At 45.9% G+C, this 20,044-nt stretch overlaps 1 protein-coding gene across 1 annotated transcript in view; it reads right to left on the bottom strand.

Moving 5' to 3' along the window:
• Window positions 1–1,193: 1,193 nt before the first annotated feature.
• Window positions 1,194–20,044, bottom strand: part of FTO (FTO alpha-ketoglutarate dependent dioxygenase) — a 426,238-nt gene continuing 407,387 nt past the window's right edge. The window contains exon 9 of the mRNA XM_052655406.1: window positions 1,194–3,578. Within this exon, the coding sequence (XP_052511366.1) occupies window positions 3,425–3,578 (154 nt within the window). The 3' untranslated portion in view covers window positions 1,194–3,424. The remainder of the gene's footprint in view (window positions 3,579–20,044) is intronic.

The following is a 20,044-nucleotide window of genomic DNA, read 5'->3' as shown; positions in this document are numbered from 1 at the left end:
AAACGCTGGTCCCGCCTCCGCCCCACCTGCATCTCCTTCCCTTCTTGGCCTTGTTTCTCTGCTTCTGCCATTGTGGTCCTTTCTCTTCCTGATCTTCCCACTCTAAGCACCTTCCAGCCTCGGGGCCTTCGTACCCGCTGTTCCCTTTCCTGGGAAGCTCTTCGCCCATCACCCCCTTTCCTGGACTTCCTAAGCCAAGCCACACTTCCTCGGTCCCCAGCTATGCTCTGTCCTTTGCCTTCGGGGTTTCCATCCTGGTACTGAAAATGATTGGAAACCATCGTGTTGTTTATTTGCAGGCTGACTGTTTTCCCACTATAGAGTTAAGTTCCTATTGGGGTCACCACATCCCCCGCTCCAGCATGGGGGTCGGTACACGGGAGCCCTTGGAAGGCAGGGACCTGCTTGGATGCCCAGGGCTCACCACGCCCCTGAGGTGCAGTAGGTAGTCAAGAAACGTCTGTGGGAGGGGAAAGTCAGTAGCTTCTTAGCAGAAAGGGACCTATCTTTTCAGATAACTTTCTGATGATAGCTGGGACCGGGGGATGGGGAAGCCTTACAGGTAGCAGTGATGACCGCTGACTAAAGGTGGTCCCAGGGCAGAGCTTCCTCCCCGCCCCCACTACCCACATGGCCCATGTCCCCAGAAAAGTCCTTCAGTAGCTCACGGGAGAGGAGCAGGAACTGAGTTGATTATCAGCTTAGTGTCCCCAGCCGCCCCTTTTTTTAATCATCTCTTGTCCTTCCCCCTCTACCTGTCTGAAACCTACCCTACCCCTCTCCAAGAGCAAGCATAGGTAATCCTCAAACACACTGAGCTCAAGCTCATTGAAAGCCACCACTTCTTCTGAGAAAACATGATCTCACCTTTTGGATTCACTCCTGTAAGTGCTTTGGAGAAGGCAATGGCAACCCACTCCAGTACTCTTGCCTGGAGAATCCCAGGGGCGGAGGAGCCTGGCAGGCTGCCGTCTATGGGGTCGCATCGAGTCGGACATGACTGAAGCGACTTAGCAGCAGCAGCAGCAGCTGGAGGTGTTGACTGGCTGTTTCCCCACCTGAAAGACCCTGAGCACACTCTTCACTTGCTACCCCACCCCCCCGCGCAGCCCCCCTGGGCCCAGGAAGCATGCTCACCTGCAACAGCGAAAGGAGAGACAGAGCAGGCACTCTCGGTTTCTTATCTCATCCTTTCAATATTTTTATTGTTTATGTGTATTTGATGATGTACATGGCATATTAGTACAAGCAGTCCACAACGATAGCTGGATAGTAATACACACATATTGGGGTAAGCACACAATTATTATTTATTTCTACTCTACGGGTGCAAGCAAGCAAGTGCTGACATGAAGGGGCAAAGATGGTCAGATTCACAATAAATGGTAACTGGGAGCGACGGGGGCCACGTAGGGTTCATGCCCCACCTAAGAGGATGCTACCTAGCTCTCTGCCATGTCAGGGTGGAGGCTGCTGGATGCTCTGAATTTTAAAGAGGATGCACACGTCTTTATGTTATATGAAATCTTCCATTTTTAAATACTGGCTCCTCATGAACTATGACAAGGAACAAACATTCCGGGGGGTGAAATAAAACACGAGGCTATGTGGTCCCGAGGCTGCCCTGCACACCCTGCCTCCATGATTTCATTTCATCTTTCCCGCAACCATAAGAGGGAGCACTTCTTCTTTTACTGATGAGAAGACTGAGGCTTAAGGGCATCAGGGAACTCATCTAAGATTTGAGAGTCTCAAGACGGTGAAACCCCGCCTGCCTTGTGTGTCATGATCTCTCTGAGGTTAACTCCATAGAAATGAGCCCATACCTTGAACCGGTGAGATTCTGATGGCGGGAGAGTTTAGTTCTCAGGGTACCTCTGAATGGGTAAAAAAGCTCCTCAGCTTCCTGAATACTGCAGATGACAAGAGGAGGTGACAGGCTGGGGAGAGGGGCTGACTAGTCTCGTGATTTCTGGGGCCACCACAGGGTGAGAGCCAGGCCCGAAAGGGAGAGGTGGGTTCATAGCATCATGAGACAAACTGGCACCAAGATTGAGGAAGGGAGGGGAAAATGCCTACAGCAGGTCAGCTTGCTGATATATAATATTTTACTAATATTATTTACTGTGTGTTTAACTGGGTACCAGAGATTGTTCTAAATCTGTAGCTAGGTTATTTCATTTCATCTTCCCCTTGGGAATTGGTGTGCCTGTAGTATCCCCATTATACAGATGAGGAAACCGAGGCACAGTCACACGTCAAAGATCACAAGCCAGTGGGCATTTGCATCTAGGCACTCGAAAATCAAAGCCCAAGTTCTAACCTCTTTCTCGTCTCTCTGGTGCTCCAGCATCATCAGGATGGGGCACTAGGGTTCTTCAAGCCTCAATTCTAGCCATTATGTGTGAATGTGGGAATTAAAGGAAAAGAAATATGCAGTGTGTTGGTTAAATCCAAGAAGCAATGTAAACAGAGTTTTGTCTCCTTCATTAGATCAGGGGAACTTCCTAAAGGCAGGATGTCAGTTTTTTTAATCTTCAACACTACTCTATTCCTGTGTGCAGAGTACAGGGCTCACAACCTTGGCTGTCTTAGAGAAGGGAAAGAGGCTACTTTCCAACGAGGCATTGCTCTTTTCATTTATTTTGCTGGTGGGGAGAGCAGCTAGAGAACTGGAAGACTGACTCTCTCGCTCTCAAACTTTGGACAGAAGTATCACCTAGCAGGGCTTTCTACAATGATGAAAACGTTCTATGTCCAATACAGTAGTCTCAAGCCACACCTGGGCTACTAAGCACTTGACACGTGGCTCGTGCAACTGAAGAACTGAATTTTTAATTACAATTAAAATGGAATTTAAATGGTAGAAGCCCCATCTACCTAGTGGCTACCATACTGGACCACAGAGCCTCTGAAGGGTGTGTTGAGAAAATGGGCTAAACGCCTCTAAATTTGGTCTTCTCCTCCATGACTTGAGAGATCCCCTGTAGGGACTCTGCAAAGGCTTGGGAAAGAGGAAAGTAGGTTAGGTTCTGCCAAAGGCCGGGTTCACCCTGGTCACTTCCCAGGCCTCAGGAGTGACCTCTTTCTCGTCTCTCTGGTGCTTGCATTAAAAATCCAAGAGGGGAATAGTTTTGTTTTGTTTTGGTGGGGGGGGGGGGATTATATTTTTTGGGTATTTTTAATTTAATACCAAATCACTATAACACTGTGTCATTTGCAAACATTTTAATCTTCATGGGTTCCACTCTCTAATTGTTCCCAACTGGAAACAATCTCCAAGGCCATTCTCTATCATCTCAACAGTTTCTACAATCTCAAGGCCAAGTCTACCCCACACTGCCCTCACCTAAGCCCATGACAGGGGTGGAGAAGAGGAACTGAAAATAGCCTTCCTCCTCCACCTGAGAGCTGTGCTCTGTCTCTAGGGCCTGGTCTCCAGAAGCAGACCTCTGAGTTCAGAAACGATCTCTGTGAGGTCGAATGGCAGAGGCATCGAAGGATCACCCTTTTCCCAGTATGGCCGGCACTCTGGCTTCTGATCAGCGGGTAAAGTCCGGGCAATTCGAGACTGGCACCTGGAAAAGTAAGAATAGGCAGTTAATTCCTGGGAAGAAAGGACTGCAAGACCCATACTCAGGCAACTTGGAGCAACCTTGGCAATCTGCTGTGACGGTGGTGATAGGAGGAAGGAAGGATGAGTCTGGGAGGCAGAAAGCAGGTGTGTTTATAAGAAGGAAGAACTGTTGTTAATGAGGCTGGAACTTCTTTATTTCAATTCCCAGATTTGTATTATCTCTCAAGGGCTTTGTAGAAGCCAATCATGGGGGGAAATTCAGTTACTCTGCCTTTAAAATGGTGAATTATTTTTTCATTATCTCGACTGTTATTTAAAGTGTGTGATTAAACCATTATCAGATTTAAATGTTTGTGGGATTTCCATGTATTACTAGATTACTGGGAAAGATTAAATTGAATTTACTGCATTAAAATGTCCAAGAATAGATTAAACAATATTACAGACTGGGATTGACTTTGGAGATCCTGGAGATTTACAAGTGTCCCAGCTTGCTGTGCTCGGAAAAAGGCACTCCAAGGAGAGACCGATTTATAAGGATATATGCAAATAGAGGTTAATAATCATTTCCACTGATGAATAGGTGGGGAAAACTTCCACAAAATTAAATTAAGAGGCTAGCAAGAGTGACTCCCTAAGGAAAACACTTAAATCACAGTTTTTATTAAATGGATTATTCATCAATAGTAGAGAAATTAATTATCATATGCAACTAAATTATAGCCTCAGAGGAAAAAAGTTGGGGCCACACTGTCACACCTTGGCAGGCAGCTACCTCTCCAAGAGACCAGCTTACTGGAAATTGACCTGGGAAAACTCGGTGGCTTTGGCTTTATGTATCTGAGAAATGAGGATCAGAGAGAAGAAAACACAGATTGCAATAAGAAATGAACAATTTCTCTGTTCTCTTGGAGCACGAGGCGGGGACAGTGCGTGCCCCCAAAAAGAATTACTCTTGAGTACATCTGGGAGAGTTGCCTGGTCCTCTGCCACTCCACCCCCACCTTCTCGGCCTTATCCTCTAAATCAATTAAAAAAGTGGCCCTACCCATCCATCATGTGCCTTCCGTGTAGGACTAACTATGAAGAGATCAAAGAATGGACCATCCCGACCCTATTTCCAAGCCTTGATGGTCGAGAAGGCTCCTAACTAAAAGACATCTTCTCCTCTGGGGAATTATTAATGGTGAGGGGATCCCCATGGGAAAACATACTTCAACTTTACACCTATTTTCTTGGGTGGTTAATTGCTCCACCGGCATTCTGTGCACTCAATCCGTCGTACATTACACATAACATTCCAATATATCTTCGGCTCTCCGCATCGGGCCCTGATAATAGCGTCTGTTAACATGCACTAAGTACTATTATGTAGCACATCACTTCATAAATAATAAGATTAGCTGACCTCAGGGCCCCAAGAAGAGTAATGTGTTTAAATGTTCTCATTATTTATTTAAAACAAGAATTAAAGCAACAGAAGCTGCTTTTGACAATCCTCTTAGCATAAATATTAAACTGTTTGCCCTGATAAGCGCATGCAGCTCCGAAGAACAGAGGCGCGTTCTACAGACTACTTAATAATAATAGGTGTTTGAGACGCTGCCGCTCACTTCAGTTCTAGAGATATAGTCTCTAAATCACATGAAAGGCATGGGGGAGAAATTAATATTCAAGGGAAGCTGCGACTAATTACAAAGGAACTCTGCGAAGCTTTTTAAATTGCGCTGTCTCTCGGCCTCGGAATGAGAGAGTAAGGCTCAATTTACCAGACAGGGAGAGTTATTCCAAATTGAGCACTTCCATCTCACGGCAGGGAAATGATCTCTGCACACATTATCCTGGTTGGCAGATTAAAGGGCTATGATAAGTGCTGATCCACCTCGGCTAGCGTAAGGTTTGTCCAAAGTCAATAGAGATGCTTTTTCACCTGTCAGATGGGTTTGGCCCTCTCATTTTGAGAAAGTATTAGAAATATGAACACCTGCCGTGGAAGTTTGCTGACACTGTATTGCCCATGTCCGAAGCCCATCCAGTTTTCTTCTGGGTGAAGTTGCTCTGATTTTCTACTATTGTTCTTCTGGTGGAAGGGCTGACGGACGTGGGGACTACCTCCTTCTCATGCTGGTCCTGAGAGGCTAGGAGCTGTGTATACCCACTGCCTCCCTCTGGACTAGAGACAGAACCCCTTGCTGGGGCTCTTCAGGGCCTTAATTCAGATCTTTCAAGATCCCATTTTTAAAAAAAAAATATATATTCATTTATTCGGCTATGTTGGGTTTTGGTTGCAGCACTCAAGATCTTCACTGCGTCATGTGGGATATTTCATTGCAGGGCAAGGACCCTTTAGTGGTGGCCCACGGGCTCCAGTAGTTTAGAGTTCAGTAATTTAGGGTTTAGTTGCTCTGAGACACGTGGGATCTTAGTTCCCTGACCAGAGAACAAACCTGCATCCTGTGCACTGGGAGTGCAGAGTCTGAGCCGCTGGACCACCAGGGAAGTCCCCTCAAGAGCACTTTAAAGAGCTTCCTTTAGGGACTTCCCTGGTGGTCCAGCGGCTCAGACGCCATGCTCTCCATGCAGGGGACCCGAGTTCGACCCTTGGTCGGGGAACTAGATTCCACATGCCACACTAAGAGTTTGCAAGCTGCAAAACAAAACCAAACTCTTCCTTTAATGCTCAGCCCTCCTTGCCAGTTTGTCAATGATCATGACTGGGCTCCGCAGAGGGCTTGCTGTTGAGGTCCTGTATCCACCTACAAGAAAGGACAGTCAGCCCTGACTCAAATCATACCATCTGCTTCAACACCATGCCAGATACTGGGACTAAAAAAGAAAGGCTTGAGAATGACTTGGAGGCATATTTTCCTGTACTATGCTTAGTTGCTCAGTTGTGTCTGACTCTTTGTGACCCCAGGGACTGTAGCCCACCAGCCTCCTCTGTCCATGGGGATTCTCCAGGGAAGAATACTAGAGTGGGTTGCCATGTCTTCCTCCAGGCGATCTTCCCGACCCAGGGATCGAACCCACATCTCCCCCATTTCAGGTGGATTCTTTACTGTCTGAGCCACCAGGGAAGCCCAAGAATACTGGAGCTGGTAGCCTATCCCTTCTCCAGGGGATCTTCCTGACCTAGGAATTGAACCAGGTCTCCTGATTGCGGGTGGATTCTTTACCCACTGAGCTCCCAGGGAAGCTCCTGCTCAAACCACGCATTCAGTCTCTCCCTCATCTTAATTTCCTAAGATGGGGAAGCACAGTGGTGAAGGTGTCCTCTGGACACGAGTTACTGCCGCTACCCTGGGGCCTGACATCTTGAGTATCCTAAACTCACCAAACCTCAGTTTCTCACTGAGAATAATGATGATGACAATGATAGTACCTTATGTATGGGCTTGTTGTGAAAGTTATAGGGATTAACACACGTGAAGTACTTAGCACACCACCTGGCACATTATTACTAAACACTATGGGAGGCCTGGCTGCTGCAATTCATGGGGTCGCAGAGTCAGACACGACTGAGCGACTGAACTGAATTGTCACTATTGTTACTTCTCCTACCAGTAGTGAACTGGTGTCTCCAGTGACAACAGGAGACGCCAACGAGGGGGCTGCCTGTTGCCCCTCCCTTCAACGAACTGAGTGGGGTGGCCTGTGGCTTGGCTGTTTGTGGGGGAAACTGGAGAGCCAGAGCAACTCTTTCTGGCTTGAATCAGATGAAGCCTGAGGCTGAATCCTAGCACAATGTGACATTCCAGGATGCCAAGGCTTATGTGTGCAAGCTGCTGCAACTCTCCAGTGACAGGCTAAACTACTCAGACTCAGAAAAGACTTAGCGGTTGCTCCTGAAGACCCAGAATTCTTAATAGGTACTGTCGTTGGACTACTTCAGTGGCAGTTGTTTCAGGCTGACTTGGCATTTCCAGGAAACGAAGTTGGATGGTTTCTCAGCATGCATACTCTGTGGTTCTTGCAAAATCAAGGGGCCCTGAGTTCTCTTAAGCAATGATTTAGGAATCCTGACAGTGGTGGACATTGGCTGTCTTGTGTCTATTCCCATCTTTGCCACAAAGAAGATTCTAATTTTCCTATAGGGAATTTGTCCCGTCCCGATGCTTGGCCATGTGGTTTGAGTGGAATTGGTTCCATCTCTTACAGACATGACTTCCCTGGTAGCTCAGAGAGTAAAAGCATCTGCCAGCAACTCAGGAGACCCGGGTTTGATCCCTAGGTTGGGAAGATTCTCTGGAGAAGGAAAGGGCAACCCAGTCCAGTACTCTTGCCTTGAAAACCCCATGGACAGAGGAGCCTGGTAGGCTACAGTCCATGGGGTTGCAAGGAGTCAGATACCACTGAGCGACTTCACTTTCTTTTCTTACAGACAGAGGAGAGAAGCTAAATAGTAAGAAACTCAGCTAAACAGCAAAAAACTCAGCTAAACATTAAGAAAGTTACAGTTTCCCCTTTCCACCTTGTACTCTTTACTCCCATCCTTAAAAAAAAAAAATCCTCTTTTGAATGCTTTGGATTAACAAATAAACTTAGATCTACTTAGAAAAGAGAGAAAGTGATATCGGTCAGTTGTGTCCGACTCTTTGTGACCCTGTGGACTGTAGCCCACCAGGCTCCTCCGTCCATGGGATTTTCAAGGCAAGAGTACTGGAGTGGGTTGCCATTTCCTTCTCCAGGGGATCTTCCCGACCCAGGTCTCCTGCATTGCAGGCGGATTCTTTACCATCTGAGCCACCAGGGAAGCCTTGGTGGCTTTCACTTTCACTTAGAAAACCTGCTCTTTTTATGGAGCGTTGCCAGGGGAGCAGAGGAAAACAACATATACTTTATCTCTCTCCCTCTGAAAATCACATTATTTCAATTCAAAGGACTCTATAAGCCACCCTCAAAACTCCTGCTACTGAGGAAGGGTTCTCCCTGAATAACCTAGTGACGTAACAGGAAGCAGCTGAAAGGTGTCATGTTGGCTGGCCTGTGAGCCGACTGTCCAGAGGTCCCCTCCTCGTCCCCGCCCAAGGTGTAACTCACGCAGGGCCCCACTGCTCGCTGATTTCCCCCAGGGCTACACTTCCATCTGGATCATCAGGACGGCAGCTACATTAGGGAGCACTGGTCGCCATGCTGAAATTAACCACTTTAGCTAAAGTGTGTGTTAATTATGGGTATGCAAGCAGTCAATAAAAGGTTAATGCAAGAGTCAGAGGATAAATTTCTTCCCTTATTGCATCACTTCACAGACTAAATGACTAACATTATACTTTGTGTTTTTAATCAATAGGTTTTACAGTAATGTGCTGGCCATTGATTTTAAGAAAACATGTACGGTCTTCCTCCTCGTCCTTAAATTTTGCGACAAATAAAGAAGGACAGGTAACATTTCCATTAAGTATGCTTGATGAAATGACAAGATTTTGGGAGAAATGGTTCCTGCTAAAAGATGGACTGGGATAAAGCAAGCATTAAAAAAAAGAAGAAGTACCAGAAACTAGAACGTGATGGATTAAATATTACCGAGCACAGGCCTTGAGGAGACAAGGAAAACAAACTCCTAAGAGAGAATTCTTTAATGTGAAAGAAGAGAGTAACTCCTGATAAAGTAAGTACATTCTGTATATTGTTTGAGCGTCCTGAAGAATCTTAACACGCAGCACTGATTTCACAATAACCTGAAAGAGGAAGAGGTTGGCATTTGAACCATGTTTCACAAGAGAGCTGCCTCACGCAAGGTTAATTCAGTGGCAGGTGGGAAAGCAGGGGATGGGCCACCCTTTCTACCATGTTCCATTTTTCTTATGGATTCCCATTTGGACCAAAATAGGCCCTATCCCCTGACTCCTTGGCTATTCTCACCAAATCAGGTATTCAGGAGATTCCAAACCATTTCAGGGGAACGAAAGGACCAAAATGTTTTCATCCTGTTTCTATAACAATAATTACAGCAAATGAACGGATAAAACTTTCTTCTTCTCATTCCAATGACTTTGAGGTTCTCAGAGCATAAGTATCTTTTGTCTATAGACGTAAAAGATACACCTTCATCTTTTGATGAAGCTTTCTTTTTTTTTGGCTGTGCTTTGTGGCATGTGGGATCTTAGTTCCCCAAACAGGGATCGAACACATGCCCCCTGCGGTGGGAGTGTGAGGTCTTTACCACTGGGCCGCCAGAAAAGTCCCACTCCTTTATCTTTTAAGAGCCTAAGCTACTTCTAATTATACAGTTATCCCCAGGTATATAGAGTCATCCCCCAATTATTTTGGGGGAATTGATTCCAGAATCCCCTGCTTGGGTACCAAAATCCATGGATGCTCATATCCTTTCCAGCTGGCCCTCCATATCCTCAGGTTATGCATCCAGATACAGAGGTCTGACTGTATATTTATTTTTTAAAAAATCCATGTATCAGGGAATCTTCTTAGTTCAAATCTATTCAAGGGTCAATGATACTCCTATTCCTGGGGTGACCCTGAGAAAAATTTCTTGACCTCTTGGTTTCCTCAACTGATATGTGAAGTCCATGTTCCCCTGCTTCCCTGGACTAGGTGAGGATAAAAATTAAACAATGTATATGAAACTCCTTTAAAATATGTAGACTACTGCACAAATGTTGAATTACACCTCTGTGGTCCGTTCCACCTTCCCAGGTGGCTCCGCGGTAAAGACTCTGCCTGCCAAGAGGGAGACACAGGTTTGATCCCTGCCTTGGGAAGCTCCCCTGGAGAAGGAAACGGCAGCCCTCTCCAGTATACTTGCCTGGCAGATGCCACGGACAGAGGAGCCTCACAGGCTACAGTCCATGGGGCTGCAAGAGAGCTGGACACGACTTAGCGACTGAACAACGACAGCCCTTTCCAATGTGGCACAAGTTCTATTTTTAAAATACAGCTCAGGCAACACTGGCTGGGAGGCCTGTAATGCTTTAAAACGTGTGTGGGGGGAAATGAATACACTATGTGCATCCAGACAATGAGATATAATGTAGCCATTAAAAAGAAAGCATTAAAAAAAAAAAAAGCTAGTGTGAAAGACATCACACTTCTAAAGACTAGAACAATTTAGACTCATAGCTTCCTCAGAAAATACCCAAGGAGTAAAAAAAGTGCACTCTTCTCCAAGTCAGGAATTTTCATTCATACTGAGGAGTTGGCCGTCCTTCTGAGTCACATCAAACAAGAAGCCTTTTTCAGGATATCGGCCACATCAGAATATATTCATTCCCTCAAAGTGTCAACCAGCACCAAAGTTTAAGGGCTTCACTCAAGTAGAAAATCCTGATGAGTCACATCAAATCGATTAATACATTCAACCTGCAAACCCCAACTGCCAGGACCAGCACGAAAACAGTGGGAAATAACAATATAAAGGAGTAACAATTTCTTCAATGGCTTCTGTGCTTTGGATGGCGCTCAGACCAATCCGCGACCTTGAATGCTCTCTGTTCTTAGTCTCCCCAGGCCCAGTAGAATAGAAACATCTCTCCAGGCAGAGTAATTCCAGTGTTTAAAGACAAGCAGTACTTTACCCGTGGGCTTCCTTGGTGGCTTAGTGGTAAAGAATCCACCTGCAATGCCGAAGATGCAGGTTCAATCCTTGGGTGAGAATCCCAGGGACGGGGGAGCCTGGTGGGCTGCCATCTATGGGGTCGAACAGACATGTCTGAAGCAACTTAGCAGCAGCAGCAGCAGCAGCAGCAGCAGGAAGATCCCCTGGAGAAGGAAATGGCAACCCACTCCAGCATTCTTGCCTGGAGAATCCCATGGACAGAGGAGCCTGGCGGGCCACAGTCCATGGGGTTGCGAAGAGTCGGACATGACCCAGTGAGTAAACAACAGCAACTCTGATCCTATACTGTTCTCTCATTGGGAGGGGAAGGGAATAACCCAAGCAAAGCCCAGCTGCTGTAAATATCAACAGCTGTGTTTTCCACATTTGTTAGGAACTCAACATTTTCTATGTAAACAGTGGTTCTCATAGTTCCTAATTCTTCTCCTCAACACCAATATTACCTATAATTTTCTGAAATATAATATTAATATATTATGTAGCCCAGTAACCATAAATAGCAGGGTGTCAGAGTTCCAACTTGGGAGCCAAAATGGAATTTCCTTTGACCAGGGTTTCCGGTCCACCTGGTGTATGGAACCAGGGCTTCGTCCCACTCTGGATCACTGAAAGAGCCGCTGTGACCTGTGGCAAAGGCTCCACCAAAGAAGAGCAGCACTGGGGTGAGGGATATGGTGCTCAGATAGTATCTCCAAGAGGTCAGGAGAGGAAAAGGCAAGGTCCCGAGATCTCTTGCTAGTATAAAAATCAGGGATACTTTTTGGCGATGGAATGGCTTCCTGAGCCATTTAATAGGAAGCACAAGCTGGAATCAAGATTGCCAGGAGAAATATCAATAACCTCAGATATGCAGATGACACCACCCTTATGGCAGAAAGTGAAGAGGAACTAAAAAGCCTCTTGATGAAAGTGAACGTGGAGAGTGAAAAAGTTGGCTTAAAGCTCAACATTCAGGTAACGAAGATCATGGCATCTGGTGCCATCACTTCATGGGAAATAGATGGGGAAACAGTGGAAACAGTGTCAGACTTTATTTTGGGGGGCTCCAAAATCACTGCAGATGGTGACTGCAGCCATGATATTAAAAGATGCTTACTCTTTGGAAGAAAAGTTATGACCAACCTAGATAGCATATTGAAAAGCAGAGACATTACTTTGCCAACAAAGGTCCATCTAGTCAAGGCTATCGTTTTTCCAGTAGTCATGTATGGATGGGAGAGTTGGACTGTGAAGAAAGCTGAGCACCGAAGAATTGATGCTTTTGAACTGTGGTGTTGGAGAAGACTCTTGAGAGTCCCTTGGACTGCAAGATCTAACCAGTCCATCCTAAAGGAGATCAGCCCTCGGTGTTCTTTGGAAGGAATGATGCTAAAGCTGAAACTCCAGTACTTTGGCCACCTCATGCAAAGAGTTGACTCATTGGAAAAGACTCTGATGCTGGGAGGGATTGGGGGCAGGAGGAGAGGGGGACGACCGAGGATGAGAAGGCTGGATGGCATCACCAACTCGATGGACGTGAGTTTGAGTGAACTCCGGGAGATGGTGATGGACAGGGAGGCCTGGTGTGCTGCGATTCATGGGGTCCCAAAGAGTTGGACACGACTGAGCGACTGAACTGAACTGAACTGAAAGGCATCTCTGTTCTTTCTTTCAGGGCCCAGGAGGATGGCACATGCTTTTCCCTTCTACAGTACAATCTGCTGCCTCCTCTAGGGCTTCCTCCCAACCCACATGACTATACTGTGTAATCCTGCCATCTCCTTACTCCTCGGCCCTTACGAGTTTTTCAGAGGCTCTGTTGCTATGGGAGATCCTATAAAGAAATCCTATTTCATGCCCCTGATTCCCTGATGACATCTCCTCTCAGACCAAAGGAATAGTAATAATAGTAATAGAAACATTAAACATAGCCAATCTTATACACTGGGCTTCCCTGGTGGCTCAGATGGTAAAGAATCTGCCTGCCGTGTGGGAGATGTGGGTTCGATTCCTGGGTTGGGAAGATTGCCCAGAGAAGGGAATGGCAAAGAGTCGGACATGACTGAGCAGCTAACACACACACACAATCATATACACTACGTATCAGGCACTGTGAAAAGTGAAAGTGAGAGTCACTCAGTCGTGTCCGACTCTTTGCGACCCCATGGACTCTACAGTCCAGAATTCTCCAGGCCAGAATACTGGAGCAGGTACCCATTCCCTTCTTCAGGGAATCTTCCCGACCCAGGGATCGAACCCACATCTCCCACAGTGCAGGCAGACTCTTTACCGTCTGAGCCACCAGGGAAGCCCAGACACTGTATAAGTCTTCTTATTAAATGCATGTCCTCCTCAAAAAGAAGTGGAGGTACAGAACATTATCTAACTTGTCCAAGATTTCACAGCTCAAAAAGGACAGAGTCAGGATTTGACAAAATTGTCTGATTCATAATCTCCAGTTCTTTGTAATATCCAAAATATAGACATCAAAAGAATAATTTTGGATCCTGGTTTTAAAAAGTTTCCCGAAGGCATCTAGCCCCAAGCTAGTCTCCCCAGAGGAAGGTCCTATTCATGTGAATTTCTGCATGTGACTCTTCAGACTGCACCAGTCTGCAAAAACACACACCATCTTAACCTGCCACAAAGGGCCACGAAGATGCTGAAGGTCATAGGTGGGGTGGGGGTGGACACGAGGGTTTCTTTGGGTCCATAGAGAACTCATATTAAATTCATCTCCATTTCAGAGGATACCAGACTTAGCATTGGTTCCTGTAGACCTGCAACTTGGCCCCCTAAGGAGGCAACCGGTGACTTCTCAGGGTCCAGTACAGAGAACAGGCCTCCTGGACTCCTTCCCCTTACTCCAGGGACTCCGGCAGGCTCGTGGAACCACTTAATATGTGAGACTGCTTGGCCCACCACTGGGGTGTAAGCCCAGGAGGCGGAGGGTAGAAAACAATTTTATCCCCAGCTTCATTTGTCAGCTTGTCAGTTACATAATGAGAGTGATGAATGGGCTACCTTGACAGCCGAACGTTTAGGAGCTGCTGACCTTTGATCTCTGGTCACATGATAGGGTCATCTGAAACTGGCATGACTTCTACCTGGCTGAGGGTAACAATACAAAGGTCAAATCGGCTGGACGATTATATGAATCAGGTCTGAGGCAGCTTGGTTAGGAGTTTTAAGAGAGGCCGGGTTGGGTTCCCCAGCACACAAAGCTATGGAACCACTGCAGGACTGTGCTCAACAAAAGATATACAATTTCAAAGCAGTCTAGAGTAACTTTCCTTGCAAGGGAATAGAATGAACTCATTATTTTTAAAGGGCAACAATGAAAACAAACACTTTGGAAGAAAATATATTCTGCCAGTGATTCTGCCTTTGGGAGGGAAAGCATACAGCCCTATGACTTAATGAGTGATATTAATGCTATACCTGCAACATGGCAGAAGGTCCGATTTGATGCAATTAGTGGAACAAAATCCCCACGGGGTAGTATCAAGCCCTCCTTTCAGCCATAGAATACGGTCTCTCCTCCATCCTCTGTCAGCACCGTACCCCACAAAGGGCCATGATTGACAAAAGATAACCCTTTCCAAATTTCATGACTTCCCCTGTTGCCTGAAACTTAAGTAAAGTTTGCATGGGACAGTCTCAAACTTCAGAAAGCTCCCAGAATAACTTACCACCAGAAATTCAAGACAGCTGTGATTTTCAGATGCTCTGTAACATTTTAAAAAAATGTTTCTTCTTGCAAACCTGAAGATTTTTGCTTTTTGACTATTCTGTTAAATTCCATTTACTCAGAATCAGATAATAGCCGTCACAGAGATAATGAATATAGTTATGAAAAGGAAAGCTAAGGGGTCAAAGCCGTCGATTTTCAGGATCTAGAAACTTCATAACCCATGGAAGAAGCAGACATTACAGAGGAATCTGGTTTACATCAAGAGCTTATTTCCTACAAAGGATTTTTTCCTGCAAAGTCAAAGACCGACAGACAGACGGCCACTGCCACATAACCCGCTCATACTCTTGAGATATGAGCAAAGCAAAGGACAATGGCTTACAGCATAAAAGGCCAGCTGTTCTGACTTTGGAATGCTCATTTGAGTTGTAAGCTTTGAAATAAATTTGAGTTGATGGTTCTCCCATCTGCTTACCTGTCAGTTTCTTTCCACTGGGCTGCTGTTCTTAGAAATACTTGCAAGTAACCTGCTTAATTGGTTTTTGGAGGCTGAGAAGCATCTCCCAAGTTTATTTTAACCTTATGCTGAACGTGAGGCTAACTGGACCTTTGTTCCTCTTCTCTCCTTTAAGAACATTCGTTAATAGGTCGAGAGCACTTACACAGAAAACTCGGTGGAGCCCCAAACCGACAGTGGGGCAGGGGAAGGCTGTCCAAATGTGGAAAAATGGCGGGCTGAAACAGAATGCCAGTTAATCAAGGATATCCCATGGACAGAGGAGCCTGGTGGGCTCGAGTCCATGGGGTCACAAAGTGTCGGACATGACTGAGTGACTAACACATACACATCCCATTCTTTTGATGAATCTATGCTTTGCACCCATTTAAGAGCTGAGTCCTGGTGCTTCCTGGTGGTCCAGTGGTTAAAGATTTGGCCTTCCAATGCAAAGGGTGTGGGTTCTATCCTTGGTTGGGGAGCTAAGATCCCACATGCCTTACACCCCCAAAAATAAAAGACAGGAGCAAAACAAATTCAATAAACTATTAAAAAAACAAAAACAAAAACGGAGCCCAAGTCAAAATTCTTACGATGGTCCTCAAGTCCCTACATGACCCACCCCTCCCCCACCCCTACTCCTGGTCTCTCCTTCCATTTGTCCCATTATTCACTTTTATCCAGTCCTACTGGCTTATTTGCTCTTCCTTGAACAGGCAAAGAACACTCTCAGGTATTTGAATCTGCTGTTTCTTCAGCTTTGAAAACTCTTTCCCTAAAATATCCATGTGGCTCGTTCCCCTGTTCCTTCAGGTCATCAATTAAACATAATCCAATGATCAAGGCCTTCCTAGATTGCCCTACGGAAGAGAGCAGCATCTCCCCTTCCTGCGTATCCAACCCCGTCCTCCCCACTCCCCATCTTTTCCTGCCCCATTTTTTGCTCCACAACACTTGATACCGTGTGTGTGTGTGTGTGTGTGTGTGTGTGTGTGTGTGTGTGTGTGTGTGTAAGCTCTCTGAAGGCATGAATTTCTGTTTTACTCATTGCTATATCCTCCAAGCCTAAAGCACAGTTTGGCACACTGTAACCGCAATAAATGGGCTTTCCCAGGCAGCGCAGTGGTAAACAATCCACCTGCTAATGCAGGAGATGCGAGAGACGTGGGTTTGAGTCCTAGGTTGGGAAGAGACCCTGGAGGAGGAAATGGCAGCCACAATAAATAGGGGTGGGAAGCACAGATGATGGAAAGCAACTTGCATCGTGGGAACTTCCAAGTGTACAAAGATGAACTCGTCTCTCTGTGAGAGCACCCATTTTATGATGAAGACAGTAAAAGAACAAGGTACAGTCAGAGGAGGAATAATGATAATATCTTATTACCCACAGACAAGGAGGATGAGAGGGTAGGAAAACATATTGGTCTGGAAATTCAAGACCCAGCTCTACCACTAACCTATCCTGAGACTGTGGGCAAAACCCTGACTTTCTGGCCACTGGTACTCAGATCCGTAAAATGAAGGGCTGGGTTAGACAGTCCCTAAGGTTCTTCCCATCTTTAAAAAAATTGGGATTTGATATAAAAATCTATTTAACGATATTTATTTTATTTATTTATTTTTGGTGGTGGCGGGTCTTAGTTGCAGCATGTAGGATCTTCGTTGTGGCACGCGGACTTCTCTCGAATTGTAGCTCTTGCGCTCAGTAGTTGTGGCCTGTGGGCTTAGCTGCCTACACGGCATGTGGGATCTTAGACTCAAACCTGTGTCCCCTGCGTTGGAAGGTGGATTCTCAACCACTGGACCACCAGGGAAGTCCGTCCCTATATATAAATACTAAGCTTTACCTCCACATACCTTATCTCAAGTGACCCTCACTACTAGGATAGGAAATAAAGGTGCTGGCCCAGTTGGAGAGATGAGGACTGGAGGCCTTGCTCTAAGTCAGTCACATGGCTGGTTAAGTCATGTAGCTGGGACTGAAATTCCGGTTATTTGCTAGTTCAGCATTTTTCTAGGAAACCTCACTTCTACTGGTGGAATTGGAAGTACTACCACTGTTACTCTGATTCAGAAACTACTTTTGCCGGCAAATTCTCATTCCCTCGAGGTAACGCATGTGTATCACAGACTCCACTGGACACTATTCTACTCTAGCCCAAGAATCCACGGATTCTCTAAGCTGCCATTTCATTTCAAGATTAGAGATAACAAACAGCTCCCACCACCTATGGGTGTCTTATGACAGGAATAAAACTATATTTCAGTGGACCTCTTCAGTAGAAGGGCAAGAAGTCCAAGCAACTGTATCATCAGGATTGCTACGCTAACAAGGCCCCAAACTCCAGAGATGTCAGAAATGTCCTCATCTTGAAGCCAAAGCAAATCTGTGTTTTATACCCCTAGGAACTGAATGATGTTTCTGCAGCTAATGTTTAGAAATTAAAATTGCTTTTACCCACATAAATAGCTATGCTCCTGGGTTCAGTGATCAAAAAGAGGAAAACTCAATAAACTATAATGGTAAATAATTCAAAAGTATAGATATATACATATGCTGTTGTTTAGTCAGTCAGTCATATCTGACTGTAGCCACCAGACTCCTCTGTCTATGGGATGCTCCAGGCAAGCAGGTAGTCTTTCCCTTCTCCAGGGGATCTTCCCAACTCAGGGACTGAACCTAAGTCTCCTACGTCCCCTGAATTGGTAGGCAGATTCTTCATCACCGAGCCACTGGGGAATCCTTATACATATAATGTATATATAACTGTAGGAGAAGGCAATGGCACCCCACTCCAATACTCTTGCCTGGAAAATCCCATGGGCGGAGGAGCCTGGTAGGCTGCAGTCCATGGGGTCGCAAAGAGTTGTACACGACTGAGCGACTTCACTTTCACTTTTCACTGTCATGCACTGGAGAAGGAAATGGCACCCCAACTGTATCACTTGGCTGTACACCTGAAACTAATATAATATTGAAATCAACTATACTTCAATTTTAAAAAAGGATGACAACTCAGTGTAGCTTACTAAGCGCCTGCCTACTGACCTACTGATCAAGACAGGATTGGGGCAGAAGGGGTTTGGTTAGTGCTCTGTGTGTGTGCCTGAGTTCATTCATTCATTCAACAAATATTTCCTAGGTACAAGGATCTAGTGGAGTAGGAAATGGCCACCCACTCCAGTATCCTTGCCTGGAAAATTCCATGGACAGAGGAGCCTGGTGGGCTACAGTCCATGGGGTTGCAAGAATTGGACACGACTGAGTGATTTTCACTTCACAAGGATCTAGAGATACAGTAATGAACTAGACAAAGTTCCAGGTCTCATGGAGGTAACTATTCTACTGAAGGAAGATAGAAGAAGCACATGTATTAGTTATAAGGGGCTTCCCAGGTGGCTCAGTGGTAAAGAATCTGCCTGCGAAGCAGGACACACAGGAAATGCTGGTTCAGTCCCTGACTTGGGAAGATCCCCTGGAGGAGGAAATGGCAACCTACTCCAGTATTCTTGCCTGGAAAGGCCCCATGGAGAGGCGCCTAGAGGGCTACAGTCCATGGGGTTTCAAGGAGTCAGACCCGAATGAGTGACTCAACAACAGCAGTATTAGTTATAAATTGCATCTAGCGGCCAGCAAGAGGGATTAGAAATTAACAGTGGCTGAAGAAGAGGGAAGCTTGTTTTTGCTTTTTCATGGAAGGTCACACGACAGCAATCCACAGACATCCAGGACTCGGGCTGCTCCACCTATCTTTTTGCTCTGCCTTTCTTAGCTGATGGCTGCCATTTTTGAGCTCACCTTAAGGCCCAGGTGCCTAGCCACTGTATCTGGTATCTCAAGCAGGAGCAGGAAGGCGAGAGGGGTAAAATACACCCTTACCACCTCTTTCTAAGGAAGACAGCCAACCAACCTCCACCTCTAGCTCACACACTAGAACTCAGTCCCCGGGCTACAGAAGAGGCTGGGCAGTGCTGGGTTTTAACTGGATGTGCCAACTTCTTCTTTGCTCCATCAGTACTGGGATTCTACAAACTTATGGTTGCCAGGGAAGAAGGCATAGTTAGGGAGTTCGGGATCGACGCGTACACACTGTTATATTTAAAATGGTTAACCAACAAAGACCTACTCTATAGCATAGCTCAATGTCACGTGGCAGCCTGGATGGGAGGGGAGTTTGGGGGAGAATGGATACATGCATATGTATGGCTGAGTCCCTGTGCTGTCCTCCTGAATCTATCACAACACTGGTACTTAGCTATACTCCAAAATAAAATAAAAAGCTTTAAAAAACAAACAAACAAACAAACAACCCTGGGTTTCCATACTCAGGAACAAGGAAAGAAAGGGGACAGGATGAGAAACTAGTATTCTCTGCCACACGAAGTCAGTGAATAGACATTAAGGTAATTTCTGCTAGAGATAAATGCTCTGGAGCAAATCAAACAGGAAATGAGTAAGAGAGCGAATGAGGGATGGGGGAATGGTTCTGCCTGGAGTCGGAGGAGCAGGCATCTCCCCCGGGGGGAAGAGATTTTAGGTGACGGTGAGTCAAGCATGGTCAAGAGAAACAGCAAGGAGGCTGAAGGAGGGTGACCAAGGGACGCAGGTGGCAGGGTCAGAGAAGACCAGGGCCTCGGCGGCTATTGTACAGACTGATTGTATTCTAAGTGAGGCGGGAAAGCCCTGAGGGGCTTAATAAGGAAAGTGACAGGATCCAGTCTCAT

The sequence above is a fragment of the Budorcas taxicolor genome, chromosome 18 (genome assembly GCF_023091745.1).
Source record: "Budorcas taxicolor isolate Tak-1 chromosome 18, Takin1.1, whole genome shotgun sequence".
Lineage (NCBI taxonomy): Eukaryota > Metazoa > Chordata > Mammalia > Artiodactyla > Bovidae > Budorcas > Budorcas taxicolor.
Note: the sequence above shows the minus strand (reverse complement) of the source record. Positions and strands in the feature narration are given on the sequence as shown.